This window comes from Oncorhynchus tshawytscha, linkage group LG09 (genome assembly GCF_018296145.1).
Source record: "Oncorhynchus tshawytscha isolate Ot180627B linkage group LG09, Otsh_v2.0, whole genome shotgun sequence".
Lineage (NCBI taxonomy): Eukaryota > Metazoa > Chordata > Actinopteri > Salmoniformes > Salmonidae > Oncorhynchus > Oncorhynchus tshawytscha.
In genome coordinates, this window is record NC_056437.1 from 13,481,393 (window position 1) to 13,506,817 (window position 25,425).

The window sequence follows — 25,425 nt, forward strand, 5'->3', positions numbered from 1 at the left end:
TTTGACTAAAAGACAAACCTTTATTTCAGACATTACAGAAGTTTATAGACACAGACACAAAAGCATGTTGAAAGCCCAGCCCAAAAAATGCAGTTCAGTTGAAAGAGATTTACTGTGTCTATTGCTTGTTACCTAAATATAGAAATAAATAGTTTAATGCACAAAGCAAAACCTTTTATTAAACAACAGCCATGTTAGTCATGTGACAACTGAGGGACAGATGCCATATGATACATCTCATTGACTTTCAGTACATCTCATATTATTGTATTATTATATTATTGTATGCATACTATATACTATATAGCTCATAGTGTCCCCAGACATATCCATGAGGCTGTGAAAGGAACAGGGAAGACTAACACTCTGATGGGAATGAAACAGACATCCATGTTAGTGGAGGCCTCTGAGGGTCAGTGGGTAAGGCTGGCCCTTGACCACGATGTGTGAGAAGAAACAATCAAATCAAATGTTATTTGTCTCACAGGTGTAGACCTTACTGTGAAATGCTTACTTACAAGCCCTTAACCAACAATGCAGTTTTAAGAAATTATAGTTAAGAAAATGTTTACTAATTAAAGTAAAAATGAATTTAAAAAAGAACACAATAAAATAACATTAACGAGGCTATATGAAGATGATGATGATGATGATGAGGCCCTTCTCACTTCTTCTTCTTCTTCACCTCCTCCTGTATCTGCTCCACCTCGCTGGACTCATCCACCACCTTGCCGTTGATCATAGTCTGAGTCACCACCTTCACTATCTTCCTGGTCCGCACATCCGGCTCCTCTGCAGGGAAACGAGAGGAAGAGGTTGAGGAAGAGGATGAGGAAGAGGATGTCACAGTATTGCTGTACCCAACAGGCTCTGATTTGTAACACGACCTATGAACTTGCCAACTTGTTGATGATATATCTACTGCTTATGAATGTGTTAAGTATAGCTTATGAATGAGTTAAGTATAGCTTATGAATGTGTTATGTATAGTTTATGAATGTGTTAAGTATAGCTTATGAATGAGTTAAGTATAGCTTATGAATGAGTTAAGTATAGCTTATGAATGAGTTAAGTATAGCTTATGAATGAGTTAAGTATAGCTTATGAATGTGTTATGTATAGCTTATGAATGAGTTAAGTATAGTTTATGAATGAGTTATGTATAGCTTATGAATGAGTTAAGTATAGCTTATGAATGAGTTAAGTATAGCTTATGAATGTGTTATGTATAGCTTATGAATGAGTTAAGTATAGCTTATGAATGTGTTATGTATAGCTTATGAATGAGTTAAGTATAGCTTATGAATGAGTTAAGTATAGCTTATGAATGTGTTATGTATAGTTTATGAATGAGTTAAGTATAGCTTATGAATGTGTTATGTATAGTTTATGAATGAGTTAAGTATAGCTTATGAATGAGTTAAGTATAGCTTATGAATGTGTTATGTATAGCTTATGAATGAGTTAAGTATAGCTTATGAATGAGTTAAGTATAGCTTATGAATGTGTTATGTATAGCTTATGAATGAGTTAAGTATAGCTTATGAATGAGTTAAGTATAGCGTATGAATGAGTTAAGTATAGCTTATGAATGAGTTAAGTATAGCTTATGAATGTGTTATGTATAGTTTATGAATGCGTTAAGTATAGCTTCAAATCAAATCAAAATCAAATCAAATTTATTTGTCACATACACATGGTTAGCAGATGTTAATGCGAGTGTAGCGAAATGCTTGTGCTTCTAGTTCCGACAATGCAGTAATAACGAGCAAGTAATCTAACTAACAATTCCAAAAAAAAAAACAAAAAAAAACTACTGTCATACACAGTGTAAGGGGATAAAGAATATGTACATAAGGATATATGAATGAGTGATGGTACAGAGCAGCATAGGCAAGACACAGTAGATGATATCGAGTACAGTAGATGATATCGAGTACAGTATATACATATGGGATAAGTATGTAAACCAAGTGGCATAGTTAAAGTGGCTAGTGATACATGTATTACATAAGGATGCAGTCGATGATATAGAGTACAGTATCAACGTATGCATATGAGATGAACAATGTAGGGTAAGTAACATTATATAAGGTAGCATTGTTTAAAGTGGCTAGTGATATATTTACATCATTTCCCATCAATTCCCATTATTAAAGTGGCTGGAGTAGAGTCAGTGTCATTGACAGTGTGTTGGCAGTAGCCACTCAATGTTAGTGGTGGCTGTTTAACAGTCTGATGGCCTTGAGATAGAAGCTGTTTTTCAGTCTCTCGGTCCCAGCTTTGATGCACCTGTACTGACCTCGCCTTCTGGATGGCAGCGGGGTGAACAGGCAGTGGCTCGGGTGGTTGATGTCCTTGATGATCTTTATGGCCTTCCTGTAGCATCGGGTGGTGTAGGTGTCCTGGAGGGCAGGTAGTTTGCCCCCGGTGATGCGTTGTGCAGACCTCACTACCCTCTGGAGAGCCTTACGGTTGAGGGCGGTGCAGTTGCCATACCAGGCGGTGATACAGCCCGCCAGGATGCTCTCGATTGTGCATCTGTAGAAGTTTGTGAGTGCTTTTGGTGACAAGCCGAATTTCTTCAGCCTCCTGAGGTTGAAGAGGCGCTGCTGCGCCTTCTTCACGATGCTGTCTGTGTGAGTGGACCAATTCAGTTTGTCTGTGATGTGTATGCCGAGGAACTTAAAACTTGCTACCCTCTCCACTACTGTTCCATCGACGTGGATAGGGGGGTGTTCCCGCTGCTGTTTCCTGAAGTCCACAATCATCTCCTTAGTTTTGTTGACGTTGAGTGTGAGGTTATTTTCCTGACACCACACTCCGAGGGCCCTCACCTCCTCCCTGTAGGCCGTCTCCTCGTTGTTGGTAATCAAGCCTACCACTGTTGTGTCGTCCGCAAACTTGATGATTGAGTTGGAGGCGTGCGTGGCCACGCAGTCGTGGGTGAACAGGGAGTACAGGAGAGGGCTCAGAACGCACCCTTGTGGGGCCCCAGTGTTGAGGATCAGCGGGGAGGAGATGTTGTTGCCTACCCTCACCACCTGGGGGCGGCCCTTCAGGAAGTCCAGTACCCAGTTGCACAGGGCGGGGTCGAGACCCAGGGTCTCGAGCTTGATGACGAGCTTGGAGGGTACTATGGTGTTGAATGCCGAGCTGTAGTCGATGAACAGCATTCTCACATAGGTATTCCTCTTGTCCAGATGGGTTAGGGCAGTGTGCAGTGTGGTTGAGATTGCATCGTCTGTGGACCTATTTGGGCGGTAAGCAAATTGGAGTGGGTCAAGGGTGTCAGGTAGGGTGGAGGTGATATGGTCCTTGACTAGTCTCTCAAAGCACTTCATGATGACGGATGTGAGTGCTACGGGGCGGTAGTCGTTTAGCTCAGTTACCTTAGCTTTCTTGGGAACAGGAACAATGGTGGCCCTCTTGAAGCATGTGGGAACAGCAGACTGGTATAGGGATTGATTGAATATGTCCGTAAACACACCGGCCAGCTGGTCTGCGCATGCTCTGAGGGCGCGGCTGGGGATGCCGTCTGGGCCTGCAGCCTTGCGAGGGTTAACACGTTTAAATGTCTTACTCACTTAGGCTGCAGTGAAGGAGAGACCGCATGTTTCCGTTGCAGGCCGTGTCAGTGGCACTGTATTGTCCTCAAAGCGGGCAAAAAAGTTATTTAGTCTGCCTGGGAGCAAGACATCCTGGTCCGTGACTGGGCTGGGTTTCTTCCTGTAGTCCGTGATTGACTGTAGACCCTGCCACATACCTCTTGTGTCTGAGCCGTTGAATTGAGATTCTACTTTGTCTCTGTACTGGCGCTTAGCTTGTTTGATAGCCTTGCGGAGGGAATAGCTGCACTGTTTGTATTCAGTCATGTTACCAGACACCTTGCCCTGATTAAAAGCAGTGGTTCGTGCCTTCAGTTTCACACGAATGCTGCCATCAATCCACGGTTTCTGGTTAGGGAATGTTTTAATCGTTGCTATGGGAACGACATCTTCAACGCACGTTCTAATGAACTCGCACACCGTATCAGCGTATTCGTCAATGTTGTTGTCTGACGCAATACGAAACATCTCCCAGTCCACGTGATGGAAGCAGTCTTGGAGTGTGGAGTCAGCTTGGTCGGACCAGCGTTGGACAGACCTCAGCGTGGGAGCTTCTTGTTTTAGTTTCTGTCTGTAGGCAGGGATCAACAAAATGGAGTCGTGGTCAGCTTTTCCGAAAGGGGGCGGGGCAGGGCCTTATATGCGTCGCGGAAGTTAGAGTAACAATGATCCAGGGTCTTTCCACCCCTGGTTGCGCAATCGATATGCTGATAAAATTTAGGGAGTCTTGTTTTCAGATTAGCCTTGTTAAAATCCCCAGCTACAATGAATGCAGCCTCCGGATAAATCGTTTCCAGTTTGCAGAGAGTTAAATAAAGTTCGTTCAGAGCCATCGATGTGTCTGCTTGGGGGGGGATATATACGGCTGTGATTATAATCGAAGAGAATTCTCTTGGTAGATAATGCGGTCTACATTTGATTGTGAGGAATTCTTATGAATGAGTTAAGTATAGCTTATGAATGTGTTATGTATAGCTTATGAATGAGTTATGTATAGCTTATGAATGAGTTAAGTATAGCGTATGAATGAGTTAAGTATAGCTTATGAATGTGCTAAGAATTCCTTTTGTAAGTACACCCCAATAAAGTGCTACCAAATTGATGCAGTGAGTAGTCACAAGCCTACAGTAACACTCCGTTACAACATTGAGACTTGTGGTATTATTTTCACCTAATGCAGTTGCTAGGGACAACGCTGTTTTGGGTGTTTGCTTTGTTTGCAGGCTTATGAAACTGCCATTAGTCTGTGGCCACGGCCCCTTCATTTGATGCCAGGGTGGCGGAAGCAGCACAGAATGAAGTTGTACATTTGATTCTGACATAAGACAACATCGCTGACCCTATTTTAAACCTGCAGTGTAAATAGGTGTTGGGCAGTTGGCTTTGTCAGCGAGCCAATGGCCCGGAGTACCTCCACTTTACTCTATAAGTCACCAACAGTACCTACACAAGCTAGCCTAGGGTCGTTTCCCAGTGTAACTGCTTGGTGTAGGGTAAAGTTGCCCCTAGATTCTGATCTTGGGTCAGTTTTGCAGTTTCCCGACTAGGATTGGGGGAGGGGAAGCTGATCCTAAATCTGTACCTAGGGGAAACTTCCCCCGGGAGCGTAACCCCCATGGACCTTGAGCCTGGTGAACATTCAGACCAATGAAATGCTCGATGAAGGTGAGAGTGAATGTGAGGGTGAGTTGGAGAAGGGAGGAGGGACGAGAGAAGGGAGGAGGGACGAGAGAAGGGAGGAGGGAGGAGGGTCGAGAGAAGGGAGGAGGGACGAGAGAAGGGAGGAGGGAGGAGGGACGAGAGAAGGGAGGAGGGACGAGAGAAGGGAGGAGGGACGAGAGAAGGGACGAGAGAAGGGAGGAGGGACGAGGGATGAGAGAAGGGAGGAGGGGACGAGAGAAGGGAGGAGGGAGGAGGGACGAGAGAAGGGAGGAGGGACGAGAGAAGGGAGGAGGGACGAGAGAAGGGAGGAGGGAGGAGGGACGAGAGAAGGGAGGAGGGATGAGAGAAGGGAGGAGGGACGAGAGAAGGGAGGAGGGACGAGAGAAGGGAAGAGGGATGAGAGAAGGGAGGAGGGACAAGAGAAGGGAGGAGGGACGAGAGAAGGGAGGAGGGACGAGAGAAGGGAGGAGGGACGAGAGAAGGGAGGAGGGAAGATACGAAAGAAAGAAAGGGAAACAAACGATGGATGGGTGATCAGGATGGGTGATCAGGATGGGTGACCAGGATGGGTGACCAGGATAAGTCCATGCTGTCCATTTGACAGGCTGAGGTGAATTGAGGTCTCTCTGTGTGAGAATGAAATGACCTACTCATGATGAATGGGGACTCTTTTCAAACGCCATGGATGGAATTACCTAATGTCACACTGATACCTTTATCAGCTTTCTCCATCCAGGTGTACGGTCACGTCCACAATCATTTTAATAGTTTATTTTATTTTTTATTGAACCTTTATTTAACTAGGCAAGTCAGTTACGAAGAAATTCTTATTTACAATGACGGCCTACCCAAGCCAAACCAGGACGACGCTGGGCCAATTGTGCGCCAATCAATCAATGTTTTTCTGAGTAAGTAATTGTTGACTGAATTGTTTGCTTAGGTTAGCCTGTGTCAATGAGGATGTGAGAGTGATGTCAAGTTAAAGAACTGTTACTCACGTTTTGGTGATGGTACTTCTTTAATCCTGCATCAATAATGGAAAAAGAATGTGCCCAATGAATTTAACTGATACATGGAAATTGTCACTGGCAGAAGATGTTATGTCCCAGGAAGAACAATTATCTGTTTGATTCAACTCAACTGAGAGAAGAACTTTCCTGGATATACAGTACTAAGCACCCCTTATTTACATCTGACCATAGCATTGTATGTAACAAAGATAGAGGAAGAGAAGCGTTTCCAATGACATCATCAATGAATTAGTAGACAATTAGCAGGCAATGCCTAATCATAATTGGTTAAAATCACACGATGCACACGGATGATGTCCCTGGAAACACTTATCTTCCTCTATTTTTTTTACTACAAAACATAGAAACGTGCAATTTTCATATATGTTAATGTTGGAGTGGTGCTGGAGATGATGAATATGAAGTTGAAAATGTCCCTTTAAACGTTCACATAAAGACGATCATCCTCGTGACTCACATCTCCTCTCCCTCCAGCAGTCTCCTGTAGGTGGCGATCTCTATCTCTAAGTTCTGCTTGATGCGGAGCAGCTGTTCATAGTCCGTCTTGTTGCGCTGCAATAAAATACAACACAACTTTATTAGTCCATTTGTTACTGTAAACAACGGAGATATGAATACAGTTCCACCTCCTTAGCCGCTGGGCTACCAGTGAGTACCTGCATGTCCAGACGCAGCTGAGACAGGTCCTCCTCCAGCTGGGACAGCGTGGTCTGCAGACGCTCCATCTCCAGGCTGTACTTCTGACCAGTCTCCCCCAGGTTACCCTTCAGAGCTGACACCTGGGGTGGAGAGGGTGAGTCAGATAAAGAAATCACATCAAATCAAATGTCATTTGTCACATGCGCCAAATACAACAGACCTTACTGTGAAATGCTGAATACAAGCCCTTAACCAACAGGTGTAGACCTTACTGTGAAATGCTGACTTACAAGCCCTTAACCAACAGGTGTAGACCTTACTGTGAAATGCTGACTTACAAGCCCTTAACCAACAGGTGTAGACCTTACTGTGAAATGCTGACTTAGAAGCCCTTAACCAACAGGTGTAGACCTTACTGTGAAATGCTGACTTACAAGCCCTTAACCAACAGGTGTAGACCTTACTGTGAAATGCTGACTTACAAGCCCTTAACCAACAGGTGTAGACCTTACTGTGAAATGCTTACTTACAAGACCTTAACCAACAGGTGTAGACCTTACTGTGAAATGCTGACTTACAAGCCCTTAACCAACAGGTGTAGACCTTACTGTGAAATGCTTACTTACAAGACCTTAACCAACAGGTGTAGACCTTACTGTGAAATGCTTACTTACAAGCCCTTAACCAACAGGTGTAGACCTTACTGTGAAATGCTGACTTACAAGCCCTTAAACAACAGGTGTAGACCTTACTGTGAAATGCTTACTTACAAGCCCTTAACCAACAGGTGTAGACCTTACTGTGAAATGCTGAATACAAGCCCTTAACCAACAGGTGTAGACCTTACTGTGAAATGCTTACTTACAAGCCCTTAACCAACAGGTGTAGACCTTACTGTGAAATGCTTACTTACAAGCCCTTAACCAACAGGTGTAGACCTTACTGTGAAATGCTGAATACAAGCCCTTAACCAACAGGTGTAGACCTTACTGTGAAATGCTGACTTACAAGCCCTTAAACAACAGGTGTAGACCTTACTGTGAAATGCTTACTTACAAGCCCTTAACCAACAGGTGTAGACCTTACTGTGAAATGCTGAATACAAGCCCTTAACCAACAGGTGTAGACCTTACTGTGAAATGCTGAATACAAGCCCTTAACCAACAGGTGTAGACCTTACAGTGAAATGCTGACTTACAAGCCCTTAACCAACAGGTGTAGACCTTACAGTGAAATGCTGACTTACAAGCCCTTAACCAACAGGTGTAGACCTTACTGTGAAATGCTGAATACAAGCCCTTAACCAACAGGTGTAGACCTTACTGTGAAATGCTGACTTACAAGCCCTTAACCAACAGGTGTAGACCTTACTGTGAAATGCTGACTTACAAGCCCTTAACCAACAGGTGTAGACCTTACTGTGAAATGCTGACTTACAAGCCCTTAACCAACAGGTGTAGACCTTACTGTGAAATGCTGAATACAAGCCCTTAACCAACAGGTGTAGACCTTACTGTGAAATGCTGACTTACAAGCCCTTAACCAACAGGTGTAGACCTTACTGTGAAATGCTGACTTACAAGCCCTTAACCAACAGGTGTAGACCTTACTGTGAAATGCTGAATACAAGCCCTTAACCAACAGGTGTAGACCTTACTGTGAAATGCTGACTTACAAGCCCTTAACCAACAGGTGTAGACCTTACTGTGAAATGCTGACTTACAAGCCCTTAACCAACAGGTGTAGACCTTACTGTGAAATGCTGAATACAAGCCCTTAACCAACAGGTGTAGACCTTACTGTGAAATGCTGACTTACAAGCCCTTAACCAACAGGTGTAGACCTTACTGTGAAATGCTGACTTACAAGCCCTTAACCAACAGGTGTAGACCTTACTGTGAAATGCTGACTTACAAGCCCTTAACCAACAGGTGTAGACCTTACTGTGAAATGCTGAATACAAGCCCTTAACCAACAGGTGTAGACCTTACTGTGAAATGCTGACTTACAAGCCCTTAACCAACAGGTGTAGACCTTACTGTGAAATGCTGACTTACAAGCCCTTAACCAACAGGTGTAGACCTTACTGTGAAATGCTGAATACAAGCCCTTAACCAACAGGTGTAGACCTTACTGTGAAATGCTGACTTACAAGCCCTTAACCAACAGGTGTAGACCTTACTGTGAAATGCTGACTTACAAGCCCTTAACCAACAGGTGTAGACCTTACTGTGAAATGCTGAATACAAGCCCTTAACCAACAGGTGTAGACCTTACAGTGAAATGCTGACTTACAAGCCCTTAACCAACAGGTGTAGACCTTACTGTGAAATGCTGAATACAAGCCCTTAACCAACAGGTGTAGACCTTACTGTGAAATGCTGACTTACAAGCCCTTAACCAACAGGTGTAGACCTTACTGTGAAATGCTGAATACAAGCCCTTAACCAACAGGTGTAGACCTTACTGTGAAATGCTGACTTACAAGCCCTTAACCAACAGGTATAGACCTTACTGTGAAATGCTTACTTACAAGCCCTTAACCAACAGGTGTAGACCTTACTGTGAAATGCTGACTTACAAGCCCTTAACCAACAGGTGTAGACCTCACTGTGAAATGCTGACTTACAAGCCCTTAACCAACAGGTGTAGACCTTACTGTGAAATGCTGACTTACAAGCCCTTAACCAACAGGTGTAGACCTTACTGTGAAATGCTGACTTACAAGCCCTTAACCAACAGGTGTAGACCTTACTGTGAAATGCTGACTTACAAGCCCTTAACCAACAGGTGTAGACCTTACTGTGAAATGCTGACTTACAAGCCCTTAACCAACAGGTGTAGACCTTACTGTGAAATGCTTACTTACAAGACCTTAACCAACAGGTGTAGACCTTACTGTGAAATGCTGACTTACAAGCCCTTAAACAACAGGTGTAGACCTTACTGTGAAATGCTTACTTACAAGACCTTAACCAACAGGTGTAGACCTTACTGTGAAATGCTTACTTACAAGCCCTTAACCAACAGGTGTAGACCTTACTGTGAAATGCTGACTTACAAGCCCTTAAACAACAGGTGTAGACCTTACTGTGAAATGCTTACTTACAAGCCCTTAACCAACAGGTGTAGACCTTACTGTGAAATGCTTACTTACAAGCCCTTAACCAACAGGTGTAGACCTTACTGTGAAATGCTTACTTACAAGCCCTTAACCAACAGGTGTAGACCTTACTGTGAAATGCTTACTTACAAGCCCTTAACCAACAGGTGTAGACCTTACTGTGAAATGCTGACTTACAAGCCCTTAACCAACAGGTGTAGACCTTACTGTGAAATGCTGAATACAAGCCCTTAACCAACAGGTGTAGACCTTACTGTGAAATGCTTACTTACAAGCCCTTAACCAACAGGTGTAGACCTTACTGTGAAATGCTGAATACAAGCCCTTAAACAACAGGTGTAGACCTTACTGTGAAATGCTGAATACAAGCCCTTAACCAACAGGTGTAGACCTTACTGTGAAATGCTTACTTACAAGCCCTTAAACAACAGGTGTAGACCTTACTGTGAAATGCTGAATACAAGCCCTTAACCAACAGGTGTAGACCTTACAGTGAAATGCTGACTTACAAGCCCTTAACCAACAGGTGTAGACCTTACTGTGAAATGCTGAATACAAGCCCTTAACCAACAGGTGTAGACCTTACAGTGAAATGCTGACTTACAAGCCCTTAACCAACAGGTGTAGACCTTACTGTGAAATGCTTACTTACAAGCCCTTAACCAACAGGTGTAGACCTTACTGTGAAATGCTGACTTACAAGCCCTTAACCAACAGGTGTAGACCTTACTGTGAAATGCTGACTTACAAGCCCTTAACCAACAGGTGTAGACCTTACTGTGAAATGCTGACTTACAAGCCCTTAACCAACAGGTGTAGACCTTACTGTGAAATGCTGACTTACAAGCCCTTAACCAACAGGTGTAGACCTTACTGTGAAATGCTGACTTACAAGCCCTTAACCAACAGGTGTAGACCTTACTGTGAAATGCTGACTTACAAGCCCTTAACCAACAGGTGTAGACCTTACTGTGAAATGCTGACTTACAAGCCCTTAACCAACAGGTGTAGACCTTACTGTGAAATGCTGAATACAAGCCCTTAAACAACAGGTGTAGACCTTACTGTGAAATGCTGACTTACAAGCCCTTAACCAACAGGTGTAGACCTTACTGTGAAATGCTGACTTACAAGCCCTTAACCAACAGGTGTAGACCTTACTGTGAAATGCTGACTTACAAGCCCTTAACCAACAGGTGTAGACCTTACTGTGAAATGCTGACTTACAAGCCCTTAACCAACAGGTGTAGACCTTACTGTGAAATGCTGACTTACAAGCCCTTAACCAACAGGTGTAGACCTTACAGTGAAATGCTGAATACAAGCCCTTAACCAACAGGTGTAGACCTTACTGTGAAATGCTGAATACAAGCCCTTAACCAACAGGTGTAGACCTTACTGTGAAATGCTTACTTACAAGCCCTTAACCAACAGGTGTAGACCTTACTGTGAAATGCTTACTTACAAGCCCTTAACCAACAGGTGTAGACCTTACTGTGAAATGCTTACTTACAAGCCCTTAACCAACAGGTGTAGACCTTACTGTGAAATGCTGAATACAAGCCCTTAACCAACAGGTGTAGACCTTACTGTGAAATGCTGACTTACAAGCCCTTAACCAACAGGTGTAGACCTTACTGTGAAATGCTGACTTACAAGCCCTTAACCAACAGGTGTAGACCTTACTGTGAAATGCTGACTTACAAGCCCTTAACCAACAGGTGTAGACCTTACTGTGAAATGCTGACTTACAAGCCCTTAACCAACAGGTGTAGACCTTACTGTGAAATGCTGACTTACAAGCCCTTAACCAACAGGTGTAGACCTTACTGTGAAATGCTGACTTACAAGCCCTTAACCAACAATGCAGATTTAAGAAAATACAAAAAAAAGTAAGAGATAAGAATAACAAATGATTAAAGAGCAGCATTAAATAACAAAAGCGGGGCTCTATACAGGGGTACCGGTATTGAGGTAATATGTACATGTAGGTAGTGTTATTAAAGTGACTATGCATAAATAATAACAGAGAGTAGCAGCAGCGTTCCAGGGGGGGGAGGGGCAATGCAAATAAACACACATGAACACGCGCAGATTAAATGTATACCCGATACACCTTCTCATCAAATATACATTGATGTACACACGCAGATTAAATGTATACCCGATACACCTTCTCATCAAATATACATTGATGTACACACGCAGATTAAATGTATACCCGATACACCTTCTCATCAAATATACAGTGTGTGATTACAGAAAGGAAGAGAATCTGTGTACACAGGTCAGGGGGTGGGTGTCGTTATAACACTGATCCCTACACTCTTAGAAATAAGGTGCTCTCTAGAACCTGCTAGAAGAACCATTTAAAGAACCCTAGAACCAAAAAAGGTTCTCCTAAAGGAGTGTATCTGACCCAACATCAAGGAAGGTGAGATATATTTACAGTCAACAAGGATAACATGGGTGGGGAAAAGAGCAAGGATCCCATCGATACTGTAGTTGTGCTGGTTGTCCAGCTGTAGATCCCCAGTACAACACAACGCCCAGTTGACAGGTTCCTAGTTCCTACCTGTTTGTGCAGACTCTCCAGCTCCACCTCCAGGTTCTGTAGGAAGCGTTGTCTCTCCACCAACTCACTCTGAGCCCCCCTGAGAGCCTCGTTAGACTCCTTTACCTCGTTCTGCACCATCTCCAGCTGTAACACACCACACACACGTTCCTAAATGCACCACACCTCCAGGTTACTGAAAACAGTAACACACACATTCCTGAACACACCGCACCCCCAGGTTACTGAAAACAGTAACACACACGTTCCTGAACAAACCGCATCCCCAGGTTACTGAAAACAGTAACACACACATTCCTGAACACACCGCACCCCCAGGTTACTGAGAACAGTACCACACACGTTCCTGAACAAACCGCATCCCCAGGTTACTGAAAACAGTAACACACACGTTCCTGAACAAACCGCATCCCCAGGTTACTGAAAACAGTAACACACACGTTCCTGAACACACCGCATCCCCAGGTTACTGAGAACACGACAGTAAGTTACTAGATACCACACCTGGGTTAAAATGGATATGATAACTATGATACGCCTGAATCGTAACTTGAGATACACATGCAATGCCAACGGGAGATTTGCATGAACATTTGAGTCACACGCACTTATCTCATGTTACAAATCAGCCCTGAGAGACTAAACTCTAGTGTCTAGTTTCTGGCATGGTGATGCACCCATCCAGCCAGTCTCCCACTGACCTTCTTGAGGTCCCCATCCAGCCAGTCTCCCACTGACCTTCTTGAGGTCCCCATCCAGCCAGTCTCCCACTGACCTTCTTGAGGTCCCCATCCAGCCAGTCTCCCACGGACCTTCTTGAGGTCCCCATCCAGCCAGTCTCCCCACTGACCTTCTTGAGGTCCTATCCAGCCAGTCTCCCCACTGACCTTCTTGAGGTCCCCATCCAGTCAGTCTCCCACTGACTTTCTTGAGGTCCCCATCCAGCCAGTCCCCACTGACCTTCTTGAGGTCCCCATCCAGCCAGTCCCCCACTGACCTTCTTGAGGTCCCCATCCAGTCAGTCCCCCACTAACCTTCTTGAGGTACCACTGCTCAGCCTGGTCCTTGTTCTTCTTGATGATGCCCTCGTACTGAGTTCTGAGCTCTGACATTACTGTGCCCAGTTCAGGTCCACCACGGCCCGCGTCCACCTCCACGTTCACAGTCTGAGCAGCAATATGGCCCTTCATAGACTCCACCTCCTGCAGAGAGACAATTCATACATAAATCAATCAATCAATTACAAATGTTGTCACAAAGTACCAGGGGTTGGAACTTTTTTCCAATGGTGTCTTTCTGAACAGAACCATTATTTATTTTATTCCGTCCACTGTTCCAACCAGTAAAATAAAGTTCTGAAACAGTCCGAACCCCCCAAAATGTACTTTTATATTGCTCCTTTCTGTTCCTTTTAAAACCTCTGAGATTATTGTATTTTTTACATTGAGCTCGACATTAAAATACTCAGTGCGGATAGAGCAGCTTGCTACGGAGCAGGCAAACGATTTCATCTGTATGGGAAAGTCATTAAGAGCAAATTGTCTTTTGCTGTAACAGAATGGTTTAATCATAATGAAAGCCAAACCCTTACACTGTGTACTGTGCTGCCAGTGACTGTGGACAGACAAGTGTAGGACATGAGATGCGACTGAGATTTTGCAGGTGGGGAAACAGTAAGAAAGGGTGGAGGAGGAGGCTTGCCTTGAAGCTCTGGGCATCTTATTATGGTCTGCATAATCTGAATTAGGACCACAGAATTATACCTACGAGGAGCAGAGTCTATGGAGGAACTTTGAATGTCTTTGAACATCCGAGAGTTGTCTTAATGTTGGACAAAGCTAACGTTAGCTAGCTAACAAGCTTGTTTGTGCAGAGCAGCACTAGAATTAAAAGCACGTCTTACCTTTTTGTGGTTAATAATTCCAAAGGGAAATGTAATAACTGAAGTATCCTCAACTAGCATTGAAAAAGTGAATCCATTCTGATTGAAAATTTCTCTCCCTAATTCCTGAATCACGCTTGTACAGTAACCTATGTAACATCATCAGTAGACTACAGTAACCTATGTAACATCATCAGTAGGCTACAGTAACCTATGTAACATCATCAGTAGGCTACAGTAACCTATGTAACATCATCAGTAGGCTACAGTAACCTATGTAACATCACCAGTAGGCTACAGTAACCTATGTAACATCACCAGTAGGCTACAGTAACCTATGTAACATCATCAGTAGACTACAGTAATCTATGCTTCAGGAGGAGTGAGGGCTTTGCATAGGCGCTTTGTTGAGTTTAATTGTGGGACTAGAAAAAAATGCCGGAACTTAAAATAACGTTATTAACCAGTTCCCATGCATTTAAAATAACGGTTCTGTTTCAGAACAATGTAGATTGACTTTGTGTTTCAGTGTATTTCTAACATGTTTTTCTCCCATGTTGATCTCTATATGTTAGTTTTTCTATGCTTTTATGACTATTCTGTGTTTGTGTATTAGTCCTCCAAGAGAGCGTGTGCTGTAATACATTAAAAACCGGGTGGTTTGAGCCCTGAATGCTGATTGGCTGAAAGCCATAGTATATCAGACATTCTACACCCCACTCTGACAGAGAGGTCAGTGAATTCTACATACCACTGTGACAGAGAGAGGTCAGTGAATTCTACACACCACTGTGACAGAGAGAGGTCAGTGAATTATACACACCACTGTGACAGAGAGAGGTCAGTGAATTATACACACCACTGTGACAGAGAGAGGTCAGTGAATTCTACACACCACTGTGACAGAGAGGTCAGTGAATTCTACATACCACTGTGACAGAGAGGTCAGTGAATTCTACACACCACTGTGACAGAGAGGTCAGTGAATTCTATACACCACTGTGACAGAGAGATCAGTGAATTCTACACACCACAGTGACAGAGAGAGGTCAGTGAATTATACACACCACTGTGACAGAGAGAGGTCAGTGAATTCTACACACCACTGTGACAGAGAGGTCAGTGAATTCTACACACCACTGTGACAGAGAGGTCAGTGAATTCTACACACCACTGTGACAGAGAAGTCAGTGAATTATACACACCACTGTGACAGAGACGTCAGTGAATTCTACACACCACAGTGACAGAGAGGTCATTGAATTCTACACACCACTGTGACAGAGAGAGGTCAGTGAATTCTACACACCACTGTGACAGAGGGGTCAGTGAATTCTACACACCACTGTGACAGAGAGGTCAGTGAATTCTACACACCACTGTGACAGAGAGAAGATCAGTGAATTCTACACACCACTGTGACAGAGAGAAGGTCAGTGAATTCTACACACCACTGTGACAGAGAGGTCAGTGAATTCTACACACCACTGTGACAGAGAGGTCAGTGAATTCTACACACCACTGTGACAGAGTGGTCAGTGAATTATACACACCACTGTGACAGAGAGGTCAGTGAATTATACACACCACTGTGACAGAGAGGTCAGTGAATTCTACACCCCACTGTGACAGAGAGGTCAGTGAATTCTACACACCACTGTGACAGAGAGATCAGTGAATTATACACACCACTGTGACAGAGAGGTCAGTGAATCATACACACCACTGTGACAGAGAGGTCAGTGAATTCTACACACCACTGTGACAGAGAGGTCAGTGAATTATACACACCACTGTGACAGAGAGGTCAGTGAATTCTACACCCCACTCTGACAGAGAGGTCAGTGAATTCTACACCCCACTGTGACAGAGAGGTCAGTGAATTCTACACCCCACTGTGACAGAGAGGTCAGTGAATTCTACACCCCACTGTGACAGAGAGGTCAGTGAATTCTACACCCCACTGTGACAGAGAGGTCAGTGAATTCTACACCCCACTGTGACAGAGAAGTCAGTGAATTCTACACCCCACTGTGACAGAGAGGTCAGTGAATTCTACACACCACTGTGACAGAGAGAGGTCAGTGAAATCTCCACACCACTGTGACAGAGAGGTCAGTGAATTCTACACACCACTGTGACAGAGAAGTCAGTGAATTATACACACCACTGTGACAGAGACGTCAGTGAATTATACACACCACTGTGACAGAGAGAGGTCAGTGAATTCTACACACCACTGTGACAGAGAGGTCAGTGAATTATACACACCACTGTGACAGAGAGAGGTCAGTGAATTCTACACACCACTGTGACAGAGAGGTCAGTGAATTATACACACCACTGTGACAGAGAGGTCAGTGAATTATACACACCACTGTGACAGAGAGGTCAGTGAATTCTACACACCACTGTGACAGAGAGAGGTCAGTGAATTCTACACACCACTGTGACAGAGAGGTCAGTGAATTCTACACATCACTGTGACAGAGAGGTCAGTGAATTCTACACACCACTGTGACAGAGAAGTCAGTGAATTATACACACCACTGTGACAGAGACGTCAGTGAATTCTACACACCACAGTGACAGAGAGGTCATTGAATTCTACACACCACTGTGACAGAGAGAGGTCAGTGAATTCTACACACCACTGTGACAGAGGGGTCAGTGAATTCTACACACCACTGTGACAGAGAGGTCAGTGAATTCTACACACCACTGTGACAGAGAGAAGATCAGTGAATTCTACACACCACTGTGACAGAGAGGTCAGTGAATTCTACACACCACTGTGACAGAGAGAAGGTCAGTGAATTCTACATACCACTGTGACAGAGAGAGGTCAGTGAATTCTACACACCACTGTGACAGAGAGGTCAGTGAATTCTACACACCACTGTGACAGAGAGAAGGTCAGTGAATTCTACACACCACTGTGACAGAGAGGTCAGTGAATTCTACACACCACTGTGACAGAGAGGTCAGTGAATTCTACACCCCACTGTGACAGAGAGGTCAGTGAATTCTACACACCACTGTGACAGAGAGAGGTCAGTGAAATCTCCACACCACTGTGACAGAGAGAGGTCAGTGAATTCTACACACCACTGTGACAGAGAGGTCAGTGCATTCTATACACCACTGTGACAGAGAGACCCTCTTCATTATTAACATCCTCTACATGAATACTTGATGAAGGTGAGCTCATGTCACTGTTCCCTCTCACTGTTGTCTCTCACTGTTCCCTTCCACAGGGACAGGGGGATACCTAGTCAGTTGTACAACTGAATGCATTCAACTGAAATGTGTCTTCTGCATTTAATCCAACCCCTCTGAATCAGAGAGGTGCAGTTAGCTGCCTTAATCTACATCCACGCCATCGGCGCCCGGAAAACAGTGGGTTAACTGGCTTGCTCAGGGGCCTCTCTCTCTCTCTCTCTCTCTCTCTCTCTCTCTCTCTCTCTCTCTCTCTCTGCGAAATACACATCTTAATAGACTCAGCATATGGCACCACTGCATTGGCACCACAACCAGCTTTATAGACACACCGAGCACATCTAGGGCCAGTTATCGACAACACACAAACACACACACCATAGGAAAATAGGAAGGGATGAGCCAAGCACCCACACACACAGAGGCAGGCACGCACACGCACACGGACGCAGGCACGTGCACACACACACCAGAAGAAACATACAATCACATCATTCTACCCCGTGCCACATACAAGTAGTACAAGGTGACTTATCCCTTCACACAGGTCTGTAGTGTTCCTATTCAGAGCAGAGCAACCAGTGAACCAATGCTGTTTTGAGAGGGGTCTCTGTAGACTTGAGTAAAAAAAGCTAAGACCTGAGTTACTCAGGCTTTGAGTTACTTAAGACAAAGAGGCCTCCGGTGCTGGGTTTCAGAGTCTGAGCCGGTTCCTACTCCAAGCTTCCAAGGGGATGTAGAGTGATACCACCACTGGGACAGAAATGAACAGAGGACCAGTCTCTTCCCCTTTCAGACCACTTACGTGATTCAGTGGTCTGTCATTCAGTTCAGACCATTCAGTCAATGGCCAGTAAGAAGAGGAAAGGTGACAGAGGACATCCTTGTCTTACTCCAGTCAGAGATATCTCCCCATTCTAGGAGACCATGGGAAAAATCTGTGGTTCAGTTATAACCTGGCTATAACTAGGGACCCATAGTTTTTCCTGTCTTCGTAATGAAGTGAGGAAAAACTCCTGGCCCCTCTATCCCAGAGGTCAAAACTGGTTAAAACGACATCTTGATGACATCGTTTCCACTAGTTTTGTCTGTCGGGATACCATCTTCCTTAAAGTCAACCTCTCTCCAATTTCTGACTTATATGCTTTAGGATGGATAAAGTCCTGATCTACGGAGCTACCTCCTCTCACCTCCTCATGGTTCTTCTTCAGGAAGTAGATCTCTTCCTTCAGGCTGTCTAGGTCTCCTTTCAGGGACCCAATGATCTGATCATGGTCCACCTTGGCCTTCTTCAGGGCCAAACAGTCCCTCTCCACAGACTGGGACATGCACAACTCTGTCTCCCACCTGGAGGAGGAGGAGGAGGAGGTGGAGGAGGAAGAGATTGAGAAGTGAGAGATTCTGAAGGGAGAGATTGTGAGAGCTTTGGTGACTAATGTTTCTAAAGTATTCAATACAGATAGTAAAATCAACATTACACTTGAAAGAAGGGGTGGGGTGGGGTGAGGGAGGAGGGGAAGGATTAACTGACACAAACACAGACTAAAACACACACAAGCACACAGTTGCACTATGCAGACAAATATTTGTCTACTTAGTGCAGCGTTGGTGTGGAGCCTGAACATACATCTGCAAACCATGTTTGAAGAGCTTTCACTTCACAACTGAACTGGACTGATGTTCAGAAGCAAACACAGAGAACCACTCACTTGATCCTGAAGTCGTCAGCTGCCAGTTTAGCATTGTCAATCTCCAGCATGAGGCGAGCGTTCTCCAGTGTCTTCTTCCTCACCTGAGGAAAGACAGGGATCAGGGTAAGTGTTACCTCTCACATATCTACCACGTACTAGTACAACTTTACAGTTGAAGGATTCCATCATCTCTAATGTATCTTAAACTGATACTTTCACTGTCAACTAACCCTCACTTACTGAAACACTGACTCCATATGCATCCTTGGGATATTGGGTAACACATTAAACTGTACCCGTTTAAAATGGCCTTATGCTCATCTGTCACCCACCATCTGGTGGGGCAGTCTAGCGCAGGTTAAGTAAAAGGGTCTATTTCTGCTAATGTTAAACTCCTATTAAAGAGAGTCACTGTGTTAACACTTGTATGGTAAACGTGTACGTGTACGGCCACACGTGTGTACTGAGCGTGACTATGTTCACAATGTGTAAATCCACATCCTGACTCAGACATAGACACAGTGTCCTCATTGTACAGTGAGAAAAGAGCATTGGTTAAGAGAGAGAGAGAGGGCTCATGGGAACGTAGGGATGCTGGGAACCCACCTCCTGTTCCACCTGGTGGGCCTGGGCCATCATGGTTTCGAAGTCGTGACCTTTAGGGAGGCGCTCAATCATTATCTGCTTGATCCTCAGCTCCAGGTCTGCGTTGGACGTCTCCAGGGAGCGCACCTAAGAACAAGACTTATTATCCATTATCTTGCAAAGTGCTTGCTCAAGGGTACAACGACAGGATGGCACTCAGGATCAGAAGAGGACAGGCTCATTGTAATGGCTGGAATGGAATCCATGGAATGAGGTTAAACATGTGGTTTCCATGTGTCTGATAATGTTCCATTAATGACATTACAGATATTAAAATGAGCTCTTCCTCCTAAGCTCCTCCCACCAGCCTCCTCTGTTCAGGATAGCTGCTAGCTCACTCTACACTAGATTTCCAGTCAGATCTAGGATTTGAACCAGCGAGCCTCCGGTTGCTGAACCACTTCTCTAACCTCTACCCCCTAGGCTACCTTCCACCCACCTTGTCCAGGTAAGTGGCCAGGCGGTTGTTGAGGCCCTGCATGGCCTCCTTCTCATTGGTGTGGTTGCCCAGCTGCCCATTGAGGTTCAGGGTGACTGGAACTCTGTTCAGGTCATGGCTGATGGAGGCGGAGCGGGTCAGGGGGCTGGTGGCAAAGGACACGGCAGCTCTGGAGCGGGCACGGACGCTGTCTCTCAGAGACAGGCTTGAGAAAGAGGGCTGACGGCCCACAGAGAAGCTCCGCACTGAGAAACTGGACGACATGACGGCTCTGTGTGGGAGATGACAAAGAGGAAGAAGACCTGATAAAAATTTGAGGGTCGGAACGCTGTTGTAATAAACACACTTGTGTCGACTACACATAACTAATGTGGCCTCAAGAAAAATGTCTCTAGTCTAGTGATGCTTCAGCTCAGTTTCATATGGAAATCCTCAATTATTTGAGGACAAAATTGATCAAGGTCATTACACCATTGATTGTTGCAGTATGCAAATAATTATTAAAGGCACGTAAAACCTTAGGCTAGTATAACATGTCTGTCAACATACCAAATGTGCATGATTTTGATCAGACGGAAACAATATATTCATGGGCTAAAAAGAACACAGCCTGGGGGCCATTTTGAACAAGCTCACCGCTGCTGTCTATTCAAACTAAGAATCAGCCAGTGATAAACCTCAATAGATTACTATTTTTATAACTACTACACTGTCTTTATGACTACCAGACTGTCTGTACGGCTACTAGACAGTTTGTATGGCCACTAGATGGATTTTATGACTACTAGACTGTCTGCACGGCTACTAGACAGTTTGTATGACTACTAGACTGTCTTTATGGCTACTAGACAGTCTTTGTGACTACTAAACTGTCTTTATGGCTACTGAACTGTCTTTATGGCTACTAAACTGTCTTTATAGCTACTATACTGTCTTTATGGCTACTATACTGTCTTCATGATTATCAAATCAAATCAAAGTTTATTTGTCACATGCACCGAATACAGCAGTGAAATGCTCACTTACAGGCTCTAACCAATAGTGCAAAAAAGGTGTTAGGTGAACAATAGGTAAAATACAGTTGAAAATAGCAGTAGCGAGGCTATATACAGTAGAGAGGCTTTATACAGTAGAGAGGCTATATACAGTAGAGAGGATATATACAGTAGAGAGGCTATATACAGTAGAGAGGCTATATACAGTAGAGAGGCTATATACAGTAGAGAGGATATATACAGTAGAGAGGATATATACAGTAGCGAGGCTATATACAGTAGAGAGGCTATATACAGTAGAGAGGATATATACAGTAGAGAGGCTATATACAGTAGAGAGGATATATACAGTAGAGAGGCTATATACAATAGAGAGGCTATATACAGTAGAGAGGATATATACAGTAGAGATGCTATATACAGTAGAGAGGATATATATAGTAGCGAGGCTATATACAGTAGAGAGGCTATACACAGTAGAGAGGCTATATACAGTAGAGAGGATATATACAGTAGAGAGGCTATATACAGTAGAGAGGATATATACAGTAGAGAGGATATATACAGTAGAGAGGCTATATACAGTAGAGAGGAAATATACAGTAGAGAGGCTATATACAATAGAGAGGCTATATACAGTAGAGAGGATATATACAGTAGAGATGCTATATACAGTAGAGAGGATATATATAGTAGCGAGGCTATATACAGTAGAGAGGCTATACACAGTAGAGAGGCTATATACAGTAGAGAGGATATATACAGTAGAGAGGCTATATACAGTAGAGAGGATATATACAGTAGAGAGGATATATACAGTAGAGAGGCTATATACAGTAGAGAGGATATATACAGTAGCGAGGCTATATACAGTAGAGAGGCTATATACAGTAGCGAGGCTATATACAGTAGAGAGGCTATATACAGTAGAGAGGCTATATACAGTAGAGAGGCTATATACAGTAGCGAGGCTATATACACAGTAGAGAGGATATATACAGTAGCGAGGCTATATACAGTAGAGAGGCTATATACAGTAGAGAGGCTATATACAGTAGAGAGGATATATACAGTAGCGAGGCTATATACAGTAGAGAGGCTATATACAGTAGAGAGGCTATATACAGTAGAGAGGATATATACAGTAGCGAGGCTATATACAGTAGAGAGGCTATATACAGTAGAGAGGCTATATACAGTAGAGAGGCTATATACAGTAGAGAGAGGCTATACACAGTAGCAAGGCTATATACAGTAGAGAGGCTATATACAGTAGTGAGGCTATATACAGTAGAGAGGCTATATACAGTAGCGAGGCTATATACAGTAGAGAGGCTATATACAGTAGAGAGGCTATATACAGTAGAGAGGCTATATACAGTAGCGAGGCTATATACAGTAGAGAGGCTATATACAGTAGCGAGGCTATATACAGTAGCGAGGCTATATACAGTAGCGAGGCTATATACAGTAGAGAGGCTATATACAGTAGCGAGGCTATATACAGTAGCGAGGCTTTATACAGTAGAGAGGCTATATACAGTAGCGAGGCTATATACAGTAGAGAGGCTATATACAGTAGCGACGCTATATACAGTAGCGAGGCTATATACAGTAGTGAGGCTATATACAGTAGAGAGGCTATATACAGTAGAGAGGCTATATAAAGTAGCGAGGCTTTATACAGTAGAGAGGCTATATACAGTAGAGAGGCTATATACAGTAGAGAGGCTATATACAGTAGAGAGGATATATACAGTAGTGAGGCTATATACAGTAGAGAGGCTATATACAGTAGAGAGGCTATATACAGTAGAGAGGCTATATACAGTAGAGAGGATATATACAGTAGTGAGGCTATATACAGTAGAGAGGCTATATACAGTAGCGAGGCTTTATACAGTAGAGAGGCTATATACAGTAGAGAGGCTATATACAGTAGAGAGGATATATACAGTAGTGAGGCTATATACAGTAGAGAGGCTATATACAGTAGAGAGGCTATATACAGTAGCGAGGCTACATACAGTAGAGAGGCTATATACAGTAGAGAGGCTATATACAGTAGAGAGACTATATACAGTAGAGAGGCTACACACAGTAGAGAGACTATATACAGTAGAGAGACTATATACAGTAGAGAGGCTATATACAGTAGCGAGGCTATATACAGTAGAGAGGCTATATACAGTAGAGAGACTATATACAGTAGAGAGGATATATACAGTAGTGAGGCTATATACAGTAGAGAGGCTATATACAGTAGAGAGGCTATATACAGTAGCGAGGCTACATACAGTAGAGAGGCTATATACAGACACCGGTTAATCAGGCTGATTGAGGTAGTATGTGCATGTAGATATGGTTAAGAAAGTGACATATATGCATATATGATGAACAGAGAGTAGCAGTAGCGTAAAAGAGGGGTTAGCAGGACACAATGCAGATAGCCCGGTTAGCCAATGTGCGGGAGCACTGGTTACTAGACTGTTTTTGTGATTACTAGGCTGTCTTTGTGACTAGTAGACTGTCTTTATGGCTACTAGACTGTCTTCACAGCTACTAGACAGTTTGTATGACTATTAGACTGTCTTTGTGATTACTAGACTGTCTTTGTGACTACTAAACTGTTTGAGACAATCAACAATTACTTCATCCCAGCTTACAGTACAATCATCAACATGTAAATTACCAATCTGGTATCAGAAGAGTTTCAAAAGAACTGTCAGAAAACCCTTCATATCTTACATTACTATGGGGATAGTTATTGTTGTTATTATTCTATTCAACAATAAGTTAGAAAGTTCGTTTTTACCTCTTGTCAATGACAGAAATCACAAAACCAAGAACAAACATGAGTTCAGATTAAGGAGTTCAGAGTTATGTTCTGTCTAAAACAATACTAGTTCTGTTTGGTGTTTGCATGGTAAACAGACAGTGTCCACAGTCACCAGCCACTGGGCACAGATGTCAGTTCAACATCTAGTTTGGATTTACATTTGGTTGAGTTGTCCGCTAAAGTGAATTCAATGTGAAATCAACCAAAAATGCGTTGAGGACTTTTTGCAAATTCAATCAGTTTTCCAAGTTAATTTAATGTCGTCACATTGAGTTTTTTGGTTGAAATGACATGGAAACAACACTGATTGGACCTGTGGGTGGGCCGTTCAATAGGTGAAACTCTCTGTCATTTAATACGAGATTCTCCCACCAACGACAAAACATCAGAAAAAATAAAACCTTCCTTTGTGATGTGATGAGTAGAGAAACATATAGAAATAAGGCGATAGAGGCACAAATAAAGATATTTGAACAATAATTTATAATCTTATGAATTACAATCTTTCATTATAACTTAGTTTTCAATGTTTTTGTCATTATACATTTGCTGTTTTCAAAAATAAATTTCATTACAGTTATTCAGACAAACTTGATTATCTTTCTTTTTTTTTTTATCTTCGATTCATGTAAGATAAGACTAAATAGAAATAGTGAAATGAAACCACTGACCTGGATTCTGTTTTCTTCAGTGAGAAAGAGGGAGAGAGGGATCCTGGAGAATGCTGAGTCTACTGTGAGACTAATGCTACAGGTGCATTAATATAGAGGTGAGAAATGGGGAGGGGCCACATCTAAAAGTGGGTGTAGCCTCTAAAGCTTCTGTAAGACATTGGAGTTGTTCTCTCCTGCAGGTAGCTAGAAGTCACCTGAACTTCATTCAGCAGAGTAAAATCAAATATTTTAAAAGAAGGAAAGAGAATTGGTCTAATCAAACAACAGAAGGCTATGTCAATAGATTTATACTGTATGTGTGGCTATGTCAATACTAAATAGTTCTACTGCATGTGTGGCTATGTCAATACTAAATAGTTCTACTGTATGTGTGGCTATGTCAATACTAAATAGTTCTGCTGT

At 43.4% G+C, this 25,425-nt stretch overlaps 1 protein-coding gene across 1 annotated transcript; it reads right to left on the minus strand.

Moving 5' to 3' along the window:
- On the minus strand, positions 1–25,124 carry LOC112257392 (keratin, type I cytoskeletal 18). The gene is made up of 11 exons (XM_024430915.2): positions 25,021–25,124; positions 20,516–20,786; positions 20,038–20,163; positions 19,450–19,532; positions 18,931–19,087; positions 13,674–13,841; positions 12,640–12,765; positions 6,958–7,080; positions 6,759–6,853; positions 6,269–6,294; positions 1–792 (listed from the first exon to the last, which is right to left on the minus strand). Exons 2-11 carry the CDS (start codon positions 20,777–20,779, stop codon positions 665–667), a joined length of 1,296 nt encoding a protein of 431 aa, XP_024286683.1. The 5' UTR covers positions 20,780–20,786; positions 25,021–25,124; the 3' UTR covers positions 1–664.
- Between the last annotated feature and the right edge of the window lie 301 nt (positions 25,125–25,425).